This window comes from Tyto alba, unplaced genomic scaffold (genome assembly GCF_018691265.1).
Source record: "Tyto alba isolate M040663 unplaced genomic scaffold, T.alba_DEE_v4.0 Super-Scaffold_16, whole genome shotgun sequence".
Lineage (NCBI taxonomy): Eukaryota > Metazoa > Chordata > Aves > Strigiformes > Tytonidae > Tyto > Tyto alba.
The window spans coordinates 30,436,048-30,454,933 of record NW_024881278.1 but is presented as its reverse complement, the minus strand read 5'-3'; the positions used below and the strand labels follow the sequence as shown (position 1 = coordinate 30,454,933).

General features: G+C 37.6%; 1 protein-coding gene across 1 annotated transcript in view; it reads left to right on the top strand.

The window, feature by feature from the left end:
* Window positions 1-18,886, top strand: part of TTC27 (tetratricopeptide repeat domain 27) — a 133,443-nt gene that overhangs the window by 107,831 nt on the left and 6,726 nt on the right. The window contains exons 14-17 of the mRNA XM_033011066.2: window positions 5,681-5,779; window positions 7,540-7,592; window positions 10,349-10,514; window positions 17,730-17,927. Of these exons, the coding sequence (XP_032866957.1) occupies window positions 5,681-5,779; window positions 7,540-7,592; window positions 10,349-10,514; window positions 17,730-17,927 (516 nt within the window). The remainder of the gene's footprint in view (window positions 1-5,680; window positions 5,780-7,539; window positions 7,593-10,348; window positions 10,515-17,729; window positions 17,928-18,886) is intronic.

Genomic DNA, 18,886 nt, shown 5'->3' with positions numbered 1-18,886 from the left:
TATCCTGTGGTGAGACGGCAGGGCGGCCCCCCCCCTGCCACCCATGAAGATCTACGGTGGAGCAGACATTGATTTATGGCCCGTGGCTTCTGCTTGCCTGATCAAGGTTCTGTGCCCGAAGAAGGCCGGGGTCTCCTGGGAAAAGGTAGCCCCGCTGCTGTAATTCAGTGCTGGGAGGATTGCAGCATGCGGGGGAGTCCCACGCCAGAGCAGCTCGGGAAGGGCTGCAGCCGTGGGAGGGAATCCAGTCGGAGGAAGTTAGTGACCCATGACGGAGCAGTGTGGGGAACGCTGCGGCCCATGGGAGGGACTCATGTCGGAGAAAGTTTGTGGAGGACTGTCTGCTGTGAGAGGGGGACCACGATGGAGCAGGAGGAACAAGTTCCGGACACTCCCTTCACCGAAGATGAAGGAAGTGGCAGCGCTGACTGCACCCCCCATTCCCTGCCCCTGCGCCACTGGGGGAGGAGGTAGAGATATCGGGAGCAGAGCTGAGCCCGGGAAGAAGGGAGGGGTGGGGGGAAGGTGTTCTCAAGATGTGGCAACGCTTCTCACTGTCCTACTCTGTTATGTGTTGTTAGTGTCTGTAATAAATGTATGTTCTTTTTTTCCTTCCCCTAACGAGTCTGCCTCTTGCTCGTGATCATAAAGGGGAATTTTTCCCCATCCCAGTCCTATCTCGAACCCCAAGCCTGGCTCTCTGTCCCTTCTCATTGCCGGAGGGGAAGGGAGAGAGAGCTGCTGCATTGTGGTTGGCTGCCAACCAGGCCCAAACCACGACATATGTTCTGTCAATATGTTGTGTTAAAAAAACCCTGTATTATAACAGAGATAAATTATGCTGAAAAATGAGTCATTGAAAAGGTAATCATCTAGGAATTCACTCAACTACAGCTCTTAAAATGTTATTGTAATTACTAACTTCAAAGACTAATTTTTCTCTACAGGGTACAGATTGTTTCTAAATTAACACTGCTGTACTCCTAAGAGTATTGTATTAAAGAGTACTGGATTCTGGAAAGAAAAATCTATATGTATTTGCCTTATACAAATATCAGAGATTACTTTAAAAATGCAAAACAGTTTTGTTAGATATATGACTTGAGTTTTTTTCTTTTTAAGTATTCACCTAATTAGGCTATTTTGGAATGATACTCCCACTAATATGAGGGAACTGTTTAGACTTTCTTAAAGCATTTCCTAATCATTTAATCATAAAGACTGTCTGGAAATTCCTGATGGCAAGTTTAAACAAAGAGTCCAAGCCTAAATTATCTTCCTTTGCTGGTCACTGTCTTCAGTTTTGAAAAGGATAAAAATTTACAGCTCATTTTCATGTGTTTTTCCAATCAGTAACAACATTTGAACCTTTAGCCAATGCATTTTTTTTCCAAAATAGACTTTTGCCATGGCTTGTAGAACTAGGTTAAAAGTCTATTTTGAACTTTGGACGAGGTTTTCCTTACATTACCTTTCAGTCAGTCACTTTCCTCACAGCAGCAGTTACATCAACCAGTGGGATCAGCAGATTTCATGCCTTCCCCAATAAAAAGGGAATTATTGCCATTCTTTCCACAAAAAAATTGCTTAAGTCCATTCTTAAACAGTATCCTAAATATATTATTAAAGAGTCACTGTGCTACTTATATTGTGGAAGAAACTCATCCTCCCTTTCCCAACATCTAAGGGATGATAAAATACTATTTAATTGCTGTAGTAGGTCAAAGTCGGTGAACCTTGGGTTTTTGGTTGGTTGGGTTTTTTTTATAGAGCTACCATGTTTTTTCATTTAACCTGTCAGACTTGTTCTTTTCAAGCTTTCTCATTTGTCTAGCACACCAGGTTTTAAAGTATATCCTTTTCTTCTTAGTAATCTCCTTTATTTTGTTTTTAACCATGATGATTGTCTAGTCTTTTTAGAGTCTTTTTGAATGACAATATTCAGTTGCTCCAAGCCTTGAAGTGTCTTGTCTTTAAATGTTTCAAGTCTTCTACATACCTTTACTCTTTTAGCTGCCCCTTTTAGTTTTTAACTTTTCCATTTTAAGTAGCTCTTAAATTTAACATCGTCAGCTAACATCATGAGTTGCCTTTGTTCTTGAAGGACTAGTAAATGTAGCTACGTTACACAGCATCTTTTGTATGGTAACATTTTGAACGTGATCATTCCTACTGATCAGGATCAAGGTAAGGTACTGTCTTCTATCTTCTTTGTATCTAAAAAATTTAGCCTTGGAATTTCATCCATTATGGTATTTACTAAACTGTGTGGAATAACTGAAATATCCCTGTATTTTCTGGGATTTCTACTGTCACAGCCTTCTGATATCCCCCCAGCATGTTACCTTCTCCATTTTAGTCAAGTATTCTGAGATACAGTCTCTATACTGCTTTTTTAGAGGCCAGAAATTTTAATTCATACCAGTTCTGTTGTTCATTTACACAGTTAATTTTCTATATGATTGATGTGGAAGTTTTCTTTAATGTATACTGACATTCTTCCATTTGCACAACCTACTTCATTTTCTGTCTACTTTTTGCTTCCATATCGTAGCATGTCATGAGTGTCCTTGATTTAATTCCCACCCCAGAACTTTTTCATCTCACTCTTCTCTGCTAAAGGATGCCTTTTGGACACCTTTCCCAACCTTATCCATCATGTCCAGTTCTTAGATCTTTTCCATTCAGTCAAAACTTTCCTACATAGTCGCTGCTAGGCAAAATACCTTGTTTCAAATTATTAAGAAAACAAAATTATTTGTCATTCCTTGCAGTCACTATATGATTTTTACTAGTTACCTGCTTATACAGCTTTTCTCCACAGAATAATCAATTTACTTTCTCCTCATGCTGTAACTTTTCATTGAGAAAGGAATTGACAAACTTCAGCATTGGTAAGCCAGTTGAGAGGTGTAGGTGCTCACCATCAGCTTCAAAAAAATAAAATGGTGAAAGTTCTAGTGTAATCGGATTCTGGAAGCACAAGCTCAGGAGTGAGATTGTGCTGCCTGTTACTCGTTAGAATTACTAAAAACGCAGTGATTGATTTTTCTGTCATCCTTTACAGAGCACTGTTTAATTTGTGTCCTGTGCTATATAGTTGGAGCTAGCCTTCAATTCCATACTTAATTAGTCCCATCTCTACCCCCACTTTTCATTCCAGAGAGTTATTGTTCTAGAAAGAGAAAGGGAAGTTAGAGGTAGCAGCCGTGTGGGAGTGCTGGACTTCTGGAAACTTGGTGGATAAAAGAGGCTTAAAAAATGAGATTGACTAAATATTTGTTTCCTATTAATTTTGCCTTCTGACATTTCAGAAACATTGTTTTCTCCTTGTGTGCAGTTTCTTTCTTGAGTTACAAGTTTAAGGTTCTTGAAGGATGACCACGCCGAAAAGTAGATTTTCACGTTTGTCTAGGCCAGATGTAATTAGCAGTTCTGTCTTCACCTATTCATCCATATGCTCTGAGGATGGGCCATCCATTTACACCCTCAAATGCAAAAGGATATCTTTATTGTCAAGCTTGTTCAGTTCTTTTCTTGGTATGGTGAAGACTGCCCACCAGAGTGCCAGATCAGACAGGGATCAATGTCATACATTTGTATTCTGGCATCTAAGTTTTGAAGCAGATTAACTATGAAGTCTACAGCAGATAAATCAGGAGCAGATATCTTGCTACTGATTTTAAGTTGGGTCTCAGAGACAGAAAAATTAGTCTGATCTGGAGAGAACTGCAAAAATATCTGCAACAGAGTTTGCCATTAATCTGCAGAGGTAGAAGCTCCTTGTATATGAACCAGCAACTTTAACCCTGTAAAATCCTTGATTTGCAAATGTTAAAGGTAAAATTTTTGTATTTAAATAGCCATTATGTTTTCCGCTGAAGAACCCGAGTTATTGCTTGCTTCAGAACTATTACCCAAAACATAAGAGCATATAAGTGTTAACTAAACATCTTGAAAAGTAGTATGTTGTTGTACAATATAAATTAGAGTTAATGTAACCTTATCATCCATATTCCTATTCCCAGCCTTTTTCCCTCTCAAAATTTCCAAGAAAACCTATTTATGTTTCTTACCCCGGCATTTAGACTGGTAAAAAGGCTGAGCTTATTGCAGCAGGTAGTACTACCTCAAATGATTTTGCAGCACGTTAAGAAATGCTCTGTTTGATATTGACTGCATACATTTAAATAGCATAATGCTGTCAGAAAAATGTTCTGTCAATATACTTGGAATTTAATACTTTTCTGAGTTACAGAACTTTTCTAAAAGGTAGTACTGCTTAACTTCCATCTCTCTGAGAATTAACCGTGTAGCAAATCAGGATCTTGCTATTGAAGAGCTATGAAAATGCATATTTAATATGCAGTAATTTATGCCTATATCTGATACTATTTAGAATACAATAGAATAGATTATTTCAGTTGGAAGGGACCTACAACGATCATGTGGTCCAACTGCCTGAACCAATTCAGGGCTGACCAAGTTAAAGCATGTTATTAAGGGCACTGTCCAAATGCCTCTAAAACACTGACAGGCTTGGGGCATCGACCACCTCTCAAAGAAGCCTGTTCCAGTGTAGAAATACTTCCTACTGTCCAGTGTAAACCTCCCCTGGTGCAGCTTTGAACATTTCCTACGTGCTTTATCACTGGACAGCAGGCTCAAGGCGAGCCAGCGGTGAGCCCTGGCAGCAAGAGGGCAAACCCCATCCTGGGGTGCATCAAACAGCGTCAACAGCCGGGCAAAAGAGGTGACTAATCCCACTGTATTTAGTGTTGGTTCAGCTTCACCTTGAATACTGTGTGCAATTCTGGGCCCCACAATTTAAGAAGGATGTGAAGGTCCTTGAATGCGTCTAGAGGAGGGCAAGGAAGGGGGTGAAAGGGCTGGAAGGCATGTCCTGCGAGGAGCAGCTGAGGACTTTGGATTTGTCTACTTTGGAAAAACAGAGGCTGAGGGGCGACCTCACTGCCCTCTTACAGCTTCCTGAGGAGGGGAAGTGGAGAAGGAGGTGCTGAGCTCTTCTCCCTGGTTGGATCTGTGTGGATGAGAGGTACTTGGTTGTAACTACAAAAGACTTACAACGCCAGATTATTGAAGTGGTAGTTCTGTTCGCTACACAAGGCATTATTTAAATACATTTCCATCTCTAAGCATTGCATTATAAACTGGAAAAGACTGATATTCTGACAAGTAGAAAGAGACATAATTTTGAAGAGTTCATGTTCAGTCATTAGAAATGTTTCTTGTAAAATGTGATTTCCTTGAAATATATTTCCTAGTATTTACCATTTGACGTAACTGTAATACTATAAAGTGTATATGTATTTTTCACAAGTTAAAGTAAAATGTGCAAAACTCTGAGTAGCTATCACTTTCTTCTCGAAATGAAGATGCGCTGTTAAAGAGCATCTCACATATGGTTAAGTGGTCTTTATGCAGTCAACACCTTTGTTTATCCGTATTTATTAAAACTTTGAACCTAAAGTTTTCCTATATTCTGCATACAGGGTATTATTTATTCCAATGCAATACTATTATGATAGCTGAAAATTGGATAAAATGAGCAAGAGTAGTGTGTGTTTGAGTATCCAGGCAAAATTTTTTCTTTTGTGCAGAAATACATGTGTGTGTGTGTGTATATATATATGTAATCATTCATTTTTTTTCTTTCCAGCTAGGTGTATGGTTTTCCTTGGGCTGTGCATACATTGCTTTAGAAGGCTACGAAGGTGCTGCCAAAGCATTTCAGCGCTGTGTGACATTGGAACCAGATGTATGTACTTTTTCAACAAGCAATTCAGATGACTTATCTAAAAGCAACAAGGATGTTTTCATTATAAACAAGCAAAGCAATACTGAAAAACTTGTTTAAACCTTAGCCCTTTGAATAAATTAAACTTGAGCATGAAGGATATATTTTTGTCATGAGCCATCATAAAAATACTTGCCCAATACTTTACTTCATCCAAGTATGCATGTGTGAATGTTAAAATATGTTTGAGTAGAAATTCCTTTATGCTTTCATACATTGCTGAAACAGAGAAAAGGGAAAGAATAAACTGTGAGGTGTGCTAAAAAGAGAGATAAAACAAAAAAAAAAAAATACTTAGTCCTCTAAGTAATCAAATTCTCCTAAAAAAAAAAAAAGTCAAAGAAGTGGTTGTATGAAAAGTAAATTTGTGACTATATAGTTCATGATCACAGAGAGAATGAGCTTTTTCAGGATGCATGGGGCAAGCACGTGTGCAATATTGCTGTTTGACTGTGACTCTGCATTGAGATGGAGGTGGCAGCTGGCTGACCTCTCAGGAATGCACTGGGAGTACTTTTGTCAAAAGGCCTGACTGCCAGCATGTTACTTGCTTAGAGTTAATGCCACCTACCTGATAAAAACTATTATTCATTCTTTTCTCTTGGAAAGGAATGAGAAAGCAATGAAAGGTGACAGAGTATTCTTTTTTCTCTATTAATAAAATGAAATAACTTACTTGGAGGAAAAAATGTACATACAGACAACAATGTATTTAACTGAAATTTGTACTTTATTTATATATTGATGGTTTCTTGTTTCAGTACAGTAGATTTCATTTTGGTATCTACTTGGAAGTGCGTTCACTTATCTCTCTGGGGCCTGTACTTGATTGTATTCACACGAACAAGCCAACTGACTTCTCAGTGGGTTAAGTGGTATTTCTTTTGTGAGAAAAGGTTGCTGGGCTGGTTCTTAGTTATGTAGGTGAAACCTATCTTTATACAATGACCTGCAGCAATGTAATGACGGTTTTCATTAAATAATCCTTGAAGAAGTTTCCCAACATGATTTAAATGCTCCTTAAGCCTGAGGACAGCTTTCAGTACCAGAGTACATTTCAGTGCAGTACCCAGGTTCCATTCTTCAAACTTATACTAGTCACTTTGTTCAATTCAGTGGTGCAGCTTCAAATGTACAGCAGTGTTAGGCAACGGGCAGGAATCATCCCTGTACGTGGCTCCACTGGTTTTACCAGAGGAAAGATTGAGCACTCCATAATCCTTTTCAGCTAAAATAGGTGATAAACACTTTTGGAACTAACCATGTTAGTTTTGCCTGAGATGCATTAGGGGAAATTCAGATGATTTTTTCCACTAACAGGGCGGTGCAGGTAAGTAGCTTCAGGTAGTGAAAAGTCATGAGCTGCTGGGAGCACTGCCCTCTCCAGCCATCCCACCTAGATCCAGAAGAGGATGCCTGGTTATGGTTTAAACTGAAGGCAAGAGCTGACCTAGTATATTCAAACCAGAAAGCAGTTAATCGATATTTATATACCTGATTGTTGCTGTAGTCAGTAATATTTATTTATGTATTTTTATTCTAATATAAGAATTTCTATTTCAGTGTCATTTTTTGACTGCCTTATAGCAAACGTGTAGAAAATGTGTTAATATGTCTGATTAGCAAAGTCAATAGTATTTCACAGTAGTTTCATTTACGTATTTTTAACAAGTAAACATAAGTGAATAATATTTTTGGTATTTGTCCTCTTATCATTACAGAATGCTGAGGCCTGGAACAATTTATCAACTGCTTATATCAGATTAAAACAGAAGTAAGTACTTTAAGAGTCTTAGAAGATAATGCTTCTAAAATAAATAATTGGGATTTACTTTTTTTGTCATTGAGTTTTTTATTCTTACCACATTAACGACATGATAAGGATAAATCCATATATTTTGTAATTCTTATCCCTTCAGTTCTCTCTCCCAGGTTGGATCATTGATAACGTATTTCATTTTACAGGAAATAAAATTTCATAACCTTTATAAAAGTATCAAACTCTCCCATTCCACTTTTTTTCTTGTTAAAAGTATTTATGAGGTAGCAAATACAACCAGTGCAAAACATTCATATCAAAGTTGGAAACTAATTTGACTATGAAATTAAGAAGTATTATTTATTCTGGGGGGCCGAGCAGTGGTGAAAGTGTAAATTATTATCTTTTCAAGCCTGCTAGCGCAAAAAAAAAAAAAAAAAAAAAAAAAGTGGGGGGAGGATTAAAAACAGGGAAACCAAAAATAAGGTACTTAAGTTAATGGTTTTCTTTTGTTTCCTCATGAAAATCAAGCTTTACTCCAACCAGGCTCTTAAATCAGTCCCACTCAATGTGCATTAGGGTAAGGCTTAGCAGATTCTAATACAACAGAAAAATACAAACTGTGTAAGCCTTTTTGAAAAGTGTATGCAAACAACTTGCTGACACCCAAATGAAAGGAATTTTGTTGGATTTTGTTTGTTTGCTTTTTAAGAGTCCACAAGTTTTGTGTATTCTGAATTTCCTCCAGAAAAATAATTGTGATGAAAACAGACTCTACCCTTTGGTTTACCAGAAAAACTTCTCTGGGTGACAGGAGGCCTTTGAAATCCAGATCTTTTTTTTTCACAACAAACTGGGACTGGCCCTCTGTCCTTTGGGTGAAAGATTCCTGGTTTCCAAGACGGGATGACATAGTGGTACTGCCTACTGTTTCCTGATTGGATACAAATTGGTTTAACTGTTGCCCTCATTAAGGATATTCCATCATTACATGATTTATTAAATACATAGCAGATTTATTCTGAGAACTGAGAGGACTTTATTAGCATAGTAAATGTGAAGATTTGAAAAATACTATTTCCATCCCATCCCTCTGGTATCTTGTCTACATTTCACAGTTCCATCTGATTGGCATCTGCCCTCCTGATAACTTACTTTTTTGAGAAGATGAGGGAGATCATACAGGCTAATCCTGCAGATGTTGAAGAGCCGTTTCAGAAACAGTTTCTCAAGGTGACTGGGGTACATCAGTCGGCCAGAGCATCTTTCAGCCTGTCAGAGAGCTGTGGCAGATCCCAGCTTCCACTGTAGCAAAATCCACAGAGGAAGGAGCAGGTCTCAGTTCTTTTCTAATATAATCTATCAAAATTGGTGTCTGAAATCCCTTCCTAAGACTTGACAGTAGAGAAGCTCCAACTGTTAGTACATTTACACAGCAGCATCACATATATTAGTATATCAGAAGAGAGAGAAAAGTGGAGTGAATATGGGGAGATCCTGCCTGTGGACTATTCTGCTGTAGCTATGCCAAATGACCCGTTTTCCTTCAGTAATTTTGCTCTATCAGTCAGCTCTTTTTGCTTGTATTTGGTAACTCTTTCAATACTATGGGCTTAGATTGGCAGTTATTTACATTTTTTCCCTGACCCAGCAATTCCAAACTTGTAATGGTCTGATCCACTAGTTAGATAGCCCTTTTCCTGGCTGGAATATTTACGGTCTCCTGGACCCTCCTTGTGAAAGTCAACCAACAATTTATTTGAGCTGTCTTTCTTTAGAGACTGCACTTTTAGCAACTTACTCGAGCAATAGAACAAGTGAACTGCAAATTTTGATAACAAGCCATATTTATATGATCTTTATTAAGAAGACGGTTATTGTCATACCTCCCCAAAGAAGATTTTTACCAGCCTGGGAAAACTGTTTCAAGTTTTCATTTAAAGGAATTTATTCCTTTGTATTTTTTCTATGTATTGTGACTGTTCAGCTGAGAGTAAACTTCAATCTCTTAAAGTCCTAAGAACCATATAATTCTGATTCTCTTGAAAAGCTTTTTTAAAATTTCAAATTTATTGAAGCTTTTGGCAGTACATTTAAAGCTTTAAACAGCAGGCACCCAGACCTTACCAAAATACGCTTCAGATTGCATTAAGATTTCTTACTCCTGCCTTCTCTCTGGCAGAACTGGTTGCATGTTGTGCAGGAGGTCATATCTCTGTAAAGTGTAGGTCAGCTGCTTTCAGCACATATTCTTGATCTGAACACTGTCCTTACCAAAGAATGCCATTATTTCTCTCCTTGAGTAAGGGAATGGTAGAGAGTTGTCTGCAGTGGATGCAGGTGAAAAATTAAAGTTGTGATTTTTTAATTTTTTAATGTGTGTTACAACTGTAGGATGAGTAGGATTGTTTTCTCATTGTTCCAGTTAAAAATTGAAAAAATAAAATATTGACATAGATGGCACATTTGTAATGAATTTTTGTCAAAATGTAATTATGAGAGCTAACATAGAAATTACATAGTTCAGACTCTACACGTAGAGTGTACTGTGGTGTGAATTTATAGACAGTAATTGGCAAGAGAGATTAAGGAATTATCAGTATTGTAAATCATGAACAACAACTTTTACATTGCACTGTTTTCTAAACCTGATTTTTTTCAATAAGTGTTTTTTTGGTTGATACAATGCCAACTGATCTTAATATAGAAATCTTCTATATTAGATCTTTAATAAAGAATCTGCTTTTCTATTCTTTTTTATTGCTGATTAGAATCAAAGCATTTCGAACCCTCCAAGAAGCTCTCAAGTGTAACTATGAGCACTGGCAAATATGGGAGAACTATCTTCTCACTAGTACAGATGTTGGAGAGTTTTCAGAAGCAATTAAAGCTTATCACCGGCTCATGGATTTAAGAGAAAAGTACAAGGATACACAGGTGCAGAAGTTTTCATATTAAGTCCTCCTATATATTAATTATTTTTTCTTGTGAGTCAGAGATTTCTGTTGATAATGGTATCAATAATGATAGTACAAATATCAGTGAAGTTATGTAAGAAAGCCATTTAATTTTTTGAGATCTATACTGTAAGAAGTATTTAAAATAAATATGGACAGGAAGGAAAAACTTTGCATCCAGATTGCCTCAGACTTTGTGTAAGGACAAGTATGAGCCCTGTAGTTTTAAGATCTATGCTTAAATAAACCACAATGCATAACCTTATCTTTCCATATTGTTCCTGTATATCTTAGTATCAGAAATAATATATATTATTTAATTTAAAGAAAGGTAAGTTTTTTCCCATGTGTTTGAAAATTCTACAAATGAACCTTTGAAAGTGAATTATGTTTCATAGATTGAATGCATTACAGTCAGAATATTGATTCTAATTAATTGGAACAAAGTAAAATAAAGGAGGGATTTTGATCATATTTCATTGTAGTTCAGTTAAGTTAACTTCTGTGTTTGTAAATGTATGCTCTGGACAAAATCCAGAGAGCCTACTTTAACAGCTTGGGCTGGGATGTTACCTTGCCTAAAACCAGGTTCTGAGCCAAACGGGGTTCTGTATGCTCAGTGAAAATAGCAAGCTGAATCCAAAGGCAAACCAAAGAAAGGGCAAACCCTTATGCAGAGTAGTGAAACCTCCAAAAGCCATTGCAAAATTAATGGATCTGGTTGAAGAGCTTATGAGCTCTTAGGGAGCTTGTGTGTAGTACCAGGGTAAGAGGACCCAGATGCTGCTGGTCATTGACGGCAGAAGTATGTTTCTTTTCTTACCCCATAAAATGATTAAAAGTAGCTTTCTTGGATCTTGTGAGTTTGAGTCCAGAGATGAGGAGAGAGCACAGATAGAATTAATTATGCTTGCAGAAACATCCCATTTGTTCATGGGGGCAGGGATGTTAAAATTTTTTTCAGATTACTTTTTAATGACAAATTGTACGGGACTACAATACTTACTAAGGAGGAGCACCTCTCCTGTGAGAGGGTTGGGGTTGTTCAGCCTGGAGAAGAGAAGGCTCCAGGGAGAGCTTATAGCGGCCTTCCAGTGCTTCAAGGGGGGACAGGAAAAGTGGGGAAGGACTCTTTGTCAGGGAGTGTAGTGATAGGACAAGGGGTAACAGCTTTAAACATAAATAGGGTAGATTTAGTTTAGATATAAAGAAGAATTTCTTTCCTGTGAGGGTGGTGAGGCACTGGCCCAGGGTGCCCAGAGCAGGGGTGGCTGCCCCCTCCCTGGAAGGGTTCAAGGCCAGGTTGGACGGGGCTGGGAGCCCCCTGGGCTGGGGGAAGGGGGCCCTGCCGGTGACAAGGGGGGCTAGAATTAGGTGATCTTCAAAGGTCCCTTCCAACCCAAACCGTTCTATGAGTCTATAACACTCCATCCTGCTTATCACTCTAAATGTCTATTTTAGATATTTTGAGATGATACAGACTCCTATTTATTTTGTCAAATTTCATATAGGATATTTTATTCAAATATTTGGGTATGTTGCTTGCACCAAATTTCTGGTTTTGTTGTGTAACTCTTTATTTTCATCTTGTTCTCACAGAACTTTTATCATTTTTACAGAAGTCTATATATGCTACATATCTTAATTTTTTTTTTTTTGCATCTGAATTTTAACTTTGGCTTCTGATATATAAAATGCTTTATGGGTTTCATCATAACTGCTAATACAGTTTCCTCAATTAGAAGGATTTTACTAGTTGGCCAAGAAAAACCTCAGAGCCTGAATAAAGAATTTCAGAAAGGCTTTAATCAATAATCTTACAAGGAAGAGAAGAGTATACCCACAGCAAAACAAAAAAAGCACATAAAACTAAATGCTTCTGCTGAGATTGTTTACAAAGCTCACCATTAATTTCTGAGCCTCTCCCATTTTCCAACTGGCCTGTTTTAAGCAGAGATGCTCTATAACCCTCTTATGCAATTGTATTTTAACGAAGTAAAATCATGGTACCTGAGTGAATGGAAGCATACACTTCTGTTTCCATGCAACATAGTACGATCTTCTCCCAGGTTATGTTTTGTATTTGTAGTTTTAGTTTTTAATTGATAGACTACTAAATTAGATGGCATAGTGGTGAGAAAGAAGGTAGGAATTTAAAAATCCAGATAATTTAATATGCATGGGACTGGAAGAAATAAGTTGAGTTGTTGATTCCAGTTCTTTGTTAAAACAGAAGGCCTATTACCAATCACTTTCAGCATAGTCATTGTTGCAGAATACCCTGTCATGGCTTGAACTCGGAGGGCAACTGAGCACCACACAGCCACTCACTCCCCCTTTCCCCCCACCACTGGGAACGAGAAAATAAGCACAGGCTTGGGATTTGAGGTAAGAACAGGGAGGGATAAATCACCCATTATAGTTGTGGGCAAAAAGCAGACTTGTTAAGGGAAGAAAAAAAAGATCATAAATTTAATACAAACGCTAACAATGGCAACACTTAACAGACAGAGTAGGACAGTGAGAAGCATTACCACATTACCACAGGGAGGGAAGTGTGTGAACTTCTGGAACTTCTTCCCCCTGCTGCAGTGTGGTCCCCCTCTCACAGGAGACAGTCTTCCACAAACTTGGTCTGACTTGAGTCCCTCCCACAGGCCTCAGCATTTCCTGAGCTGCTCTGGCGTGGGACACCCCTGCATGTTGCAATCCTCCCAGCGCTGAACTACAACAGCGGGGGCTGCTTCTTCCCATAGGATTCCAGCCTCCTTCAGGTGCAGTCACCTTAAACAGCAGGGGTTCCCCCACAGACCATCTGCTCCACTGTAGACCTCCATCGGTGGTGGGGGGGCAGCCCTGCCATCTCATCACAGGATACAGGGGGGTCTCTGGTGCAGCACACCTCCCCACCCCTTTCCTCCTCCATTCTACCACTGACCTCTGTGTTCACGTAGGTGTCGCAACCCTTCCTCACAGCTCCAACCCCTCCTCCCAGGTCCCTTCTTAAATACGATATTGCAGAGACGCAGCTGATTATCCCAGCTTTGGCACAGAGGTGGGTCCAACTTGGAGCTGGGGGAGCTTCGAGAAGATTCTCACAGGGGCCCACCACTGTAGCCCCCTCCCCTGCTACCAGAAACCCTACCACTCACTCAAACTCAGGACATACCCCTTCTGAGACTGAATGCATTAGTTAAGAGTGTGCAATTGAATATATAATTTGAAATTGTCCTTGGTTTGTATAGTTACATCAGATTTTTTTTACTTCAGTATAGTATGAAGTCATATTCATAAATCACTAATTTCTTCTAATAAGAGTAAGGCATTCATATCTTCATTTGTGATTTCTGTTAGGCCATTGCTGTCTTCTTGTGCCAGACTCCTGAGGATAGAATGCAGCTTTGGGAAATTCTGCTTCTAAGCTATTCTAGTTCTTTCACGATGTCATCCTTGTGGCAAAGGTTCTGAGATCAGGATATCGTGAGTCTTTAAGATATGTATGTGCAGATTCTGCAGACAGAATTGAACAAAGAAAAGGTGAAGGGCTTTTTATAAATTAACAACAATGCAATAAAAGATTACAGCAATCGACATACTTTCAAAAGTCTCAGTCTTCTAATATTCCCCTTAGAAAGCAGGCTTCTAACATTTTTCCCCCCTCAGTAGTTCTTAAAATTCTTCAAATTTCCATATTCCTTTTAATGTTCATGAAACTAATGATAAATTTACCTTGAAAACCTTTATATAGATATTATGTAATAAAAAATAAGGGCTACTGATTTATGTGTTTCACCTAGTAGATCAGTCACTAAAAAGGATCTGAGGACAAAGCCTCACCTGTTGTCACCATCAGTTTGGCCTCTGAATTATTAGTCTGAGGTGGTAAATATACCTGAAAGATTTCTGCAACTGCTAACCATACTACTTGGAACCACATGCATGCTTGTGGAGGCAAGCAATTTTTTTTCACTTGGAAAGTTGCAGTTCTGTGAGTAGCAAAGTGGGTGGAAAACCTTTTTTTGCTACATTGCTTTCAGATCAGATCTTCATCCTTTGATGTCAAAGAATGTGAATTCAGAAGTATGGACAAATAGTTCCTCTCTGCAATTCTGTGTTCTTGAAAATCTAGCAGTTTTTCTGTTACCCTTTCAATCAAGTATCATCCCCATTTCAGCAGTTTGTTTTGCCAGACTATTTCTAATAAAATGCTGTAAGAGCATGTTCCAAGGGGACTTTGAGGAACAAGGATAGGAATTAATAATTTCTGGAGTTCTGTTTCTTTTAAGTAGCTCACTAGCAACGATTGTCTTTATAATAAGGCTTTAATTTGAGAGGGGCATAAGGAGACCTCATAGACTGCAGATTTGTCATTATGGATCTGGTATCTGAGGGTTTTCTTCTTACTTGAGCACTGTCAAGTTTGATGTATATTAGTGAAGCTTCTAAAAATGGTTCGACCAAGTGAATTTTTATATGAAAGGAGCTGTTTGGAGAACAATTGTGGAATGAGATTAACTGATATCGATCACAGCATTTAGAAATGACTGGGTTTGTTTCTAAGGTTTTCTCCCATAGTGGTTTTTGTTCAGTTTTTAGTAAACACACACTATTGACAAAAGCAAAGGAGAAGGAATGAAAATTATGTGATGTCATACTAAACACAAATTCTCTGCACAGTGGTCATATGGAGCCCACTTCATTGAAAGAGGTATAAAGAAAAAAAATAAAAAGCAAGTTCTTATGCCTGTGTAAGATCCTGGGCCAGAGAGTGTTGCTTTAGTAATTCAGTATGTATGGCAGTTTAAAATCTCTCAAAGATGTAAATTAAAATTTACCACTTAAGACAACTGTCTAAGATGGAAAGCTTTGTTACACTGCTAATACTTTTTGATGACTACCACAATTCACTTGCAATTTTAAATAGCTTTATTTAACAATTGGGCACAGTCAAGTAGTGTTAATAATTCATTACTGTTTAATGGACCCTTAAATCTGTGCCTTCACACTGGTTTTATTTTAACTTCTGTAGTGCTAAAGCTTATCTGATGAATTACAAAAAAAGGAGATAAATTATTATGATGAAAGTGTAAGAAAAACCTGAACTCTATGGGAATATGGGTAAGTTTTCAGTTGCTAAGTCCTACTGACTGAGGAAACTTTTTTTTCTTGTGCAAACAAAATATCATTGGCTTTAAAACTCTTTACAACTATACATGTGAACCAACTTTCTGGACTTTGAGTAACAATTTTGTTGAACTGAACAATTGGTTGAGAAGTCATACGTGTATGTATGAATCTTCAGGACCAGTTCTAGTTCCTTTTCAAAAGAGAACATAGTTTAATGTTTCTTTGTACACCTCATGTTTTTTATTACAGTGCTATAGTAATGGAAATATCAATACTTCCTGGTGTTTTTCTAGCAAATCATTATAGAAGACCTGATTCATTTAATGATGGGGTTTAGTCCCTTAGATTCCAAATCATGATTGTAACATGAATTTCAGAACTTTTGGACTATTAATAGTTGATCATATTTTCTGTTATCTTAAGTGAGATTCCAAGCTCTTTAAAAGAAAAGAAAGAACAGCCAGTTTTGTCGTATCATTTTATAAGGGCTATGCTGTTACGGTTTGGGGGGAAGAAGGGAGAGCTGTGTAGCTGATGTTCAGATGATACTATGATTTCATATAGATTCTGAGAAGATAACAGGGAGATGTATAATTTTTTTTTTACTTTTTCTGTTACATAGATTTATTTCATAATATCACCAGCCATCTTGATTTATTCACGTTGTTTTCACAAAGATTTCCTATGTCTGATAAAACTCACTAATTAATTCTTGGGATGCACGTTAATTGAATCGTACTATAAAAGAAAAGTTGTTTTGGGAAAATGACATATCACAAATATTCAACTGCATGTGTTTTTATTTTAAACATAATATACTTTGATACTGTCATAATTCTTGCATTATTTCCTGCCAGTGAACTGCATCTTGGTTTGTGAGGATGCTCCCCTGTCGTACTTTTACTAGAGTACTGGTATATTTGTGTGGTTTGGGGCTGTTCACAGATCATCTTTGAACTAGGTTTTATTCTTGTCTGGATATTAATATTGTTATTAATGTAATTTCATTGGAAGTATTGATAGCACATGGACAAAAATGTTGAAGCATTAAGGTTGCCAAATGATAGCCTTATCTGTTAGGAAGTACCACCATGAAGGTGTTTGTAGAGCCTTTATGGGTCTATTTTGAATGCAAGCCGTATGAGACTTCCATTTTGTTTTTATTATTATTTCTTCCCCAGTTTCTGTGTCTCGTGCACTACACAGAGCAGGTAGTTCTCACTTAAGCCACAGCTTTTCTCGGTTTTATTTTCTTTTAATTCACTATATGATCCAATGTTTTCATTTACAATTGACATTTCTCATTTTATTGAGAAGGAACTGAGGCACAGCGAAACTGTTTTCTAATTCTCAGTGTCCAGTCTGGGATGTGAAGACTCATGTTTTTTTCAGGGACACTTGGTATTATGTAGCATTTCATACATGCAAAGCCCAGCTCCCATTGATTTCAGATAAGTCCACGTGCTCAGCATTTCTGCAGGTCAGATCCCACATACTCAAGCCAGTGACTCAGAAAATATGGCCATTAAATTAGTACTTGTAAAATGTTTGATTGAACTGACTTAACTAGTAATTCAACAGAAGTGCATTAAACACAGTTTCATAGGGTGGTATAGAGTTGCCTTCCAATTTCCATCTCATCCACTATATATCTTTCACTTTCCGCATGTAGTTAAATAGAGGTGCTGTAAACAAGTGTCTTCCTTTACCTGAGTTAATCTGGTTCAGCCTGTTTGTTGATCTTTTTATAACCATATTGTAAGGTTTAGGGTACTGCCACAATTTCCTATACCATTCTTTTTCACACTAGCCTGTCCCAGTAACCCAAATTTCTTTCTTTAGCTCTTTGGCCTCTATCTTCAACAATCATTGAATCTTAGAGATGAGGTTTAAATTAGTTGATTTACTCCCCTAATAATGTATTTCTTAATAAATTCTGTATTTGTCATATGGTACTATATTTGTATTTTACTGAATCATTAATAGAGACTAGATATTACAGATATCATTATATATACTGATGTTGATTTGAATTTAAATAAAAATTCTTTCCTGCTGCTTTTTTAAGGTGCTGGCTATTCTGGTCAGAGCAGTAGTGGATGGTATGGCAGATCGTACTGGAGAGGTAGCAAGTGGATTAAAGGGGAAATTACAAGAGCTCTTGGGCAGAGTGACTTCACGAGTGACAAATGATGGGGAGATCTGGAGACTTTATGCCCGACTTTATGGAAATGGACAGAATGATAGTGGTGAAGATATTGAGAAGGTAAATGTGTTGTGAGGTATACATTTTTATGGATACGCACTTCTGGTACAAACCTTCTGTTATCTAACAAACAATTGTGCTATGGTAAGACATGCTCTTGTTCCAGATGTGTTTTGCTTTAGTGTTTCTATGTTCTTATTTTCTGCTTTTCATGTTCTACGGTACACATTTCTATTATCTAATAGGAACAAGATGTTTTACATCAGTTTTTGTGGATTTTTAAAAAATGTCTCTCTTTATCAGTATTTCATTTTAAAACATCCTATCGCTGCATTTGTGCATTGTCTTGGATTTGTATTCTGAAACTTTTCTTGGCAGCAATCTAATGTCTATAATCTTATGGTGGTGCTTTGTTGTTTTGTTTTTATTTTTTAATTTGAATCTTTGATTCTGAAGATACAATATTGCAGCTTCTATAAAAGTGGACATTAATGGCATGATCCAGTGGCATTTTAAGCTGTCTGTATTCTTCTTTGCAATTACTAAGGGAAAATGTGTTTAAGATAGTTTATACCACAGTTAGACTTCCCAGAGTAAATGTGCTTTGTCCTTACTTAGCTTAAAATGGAAATCTGTTGAACCAATTGTTTCTCTTTACCCATCTCTGGTTTTACTGCGTTAACTTCCGTCTCTTGTTCCTATCATTTCACGGGTAACCCAGTTGATTACATTTTCAAAATAACCTCTCTGCTCTGTTAAAAGCATTTATTTTGTTGTATGTTGGTATGTGCTTTGCATTTGGTATTAAATTTCCAAAATTCAAATAGCCTTGCACACACCAAAAATACTTATGGGTTGCCAGATATTCACTGGAGCTGAAAATACACAAGGTCAGCATTCAGTATGTGTTTTCTAACAGGGGTATGCCTTTGGCCTGGGAAAAAGTGTCAGTCTGGGGGATTGTTTGTCGCTTGATGTCAGGCCTATTAGGCATGTGGTTGGGCCTACAAACTGTATGC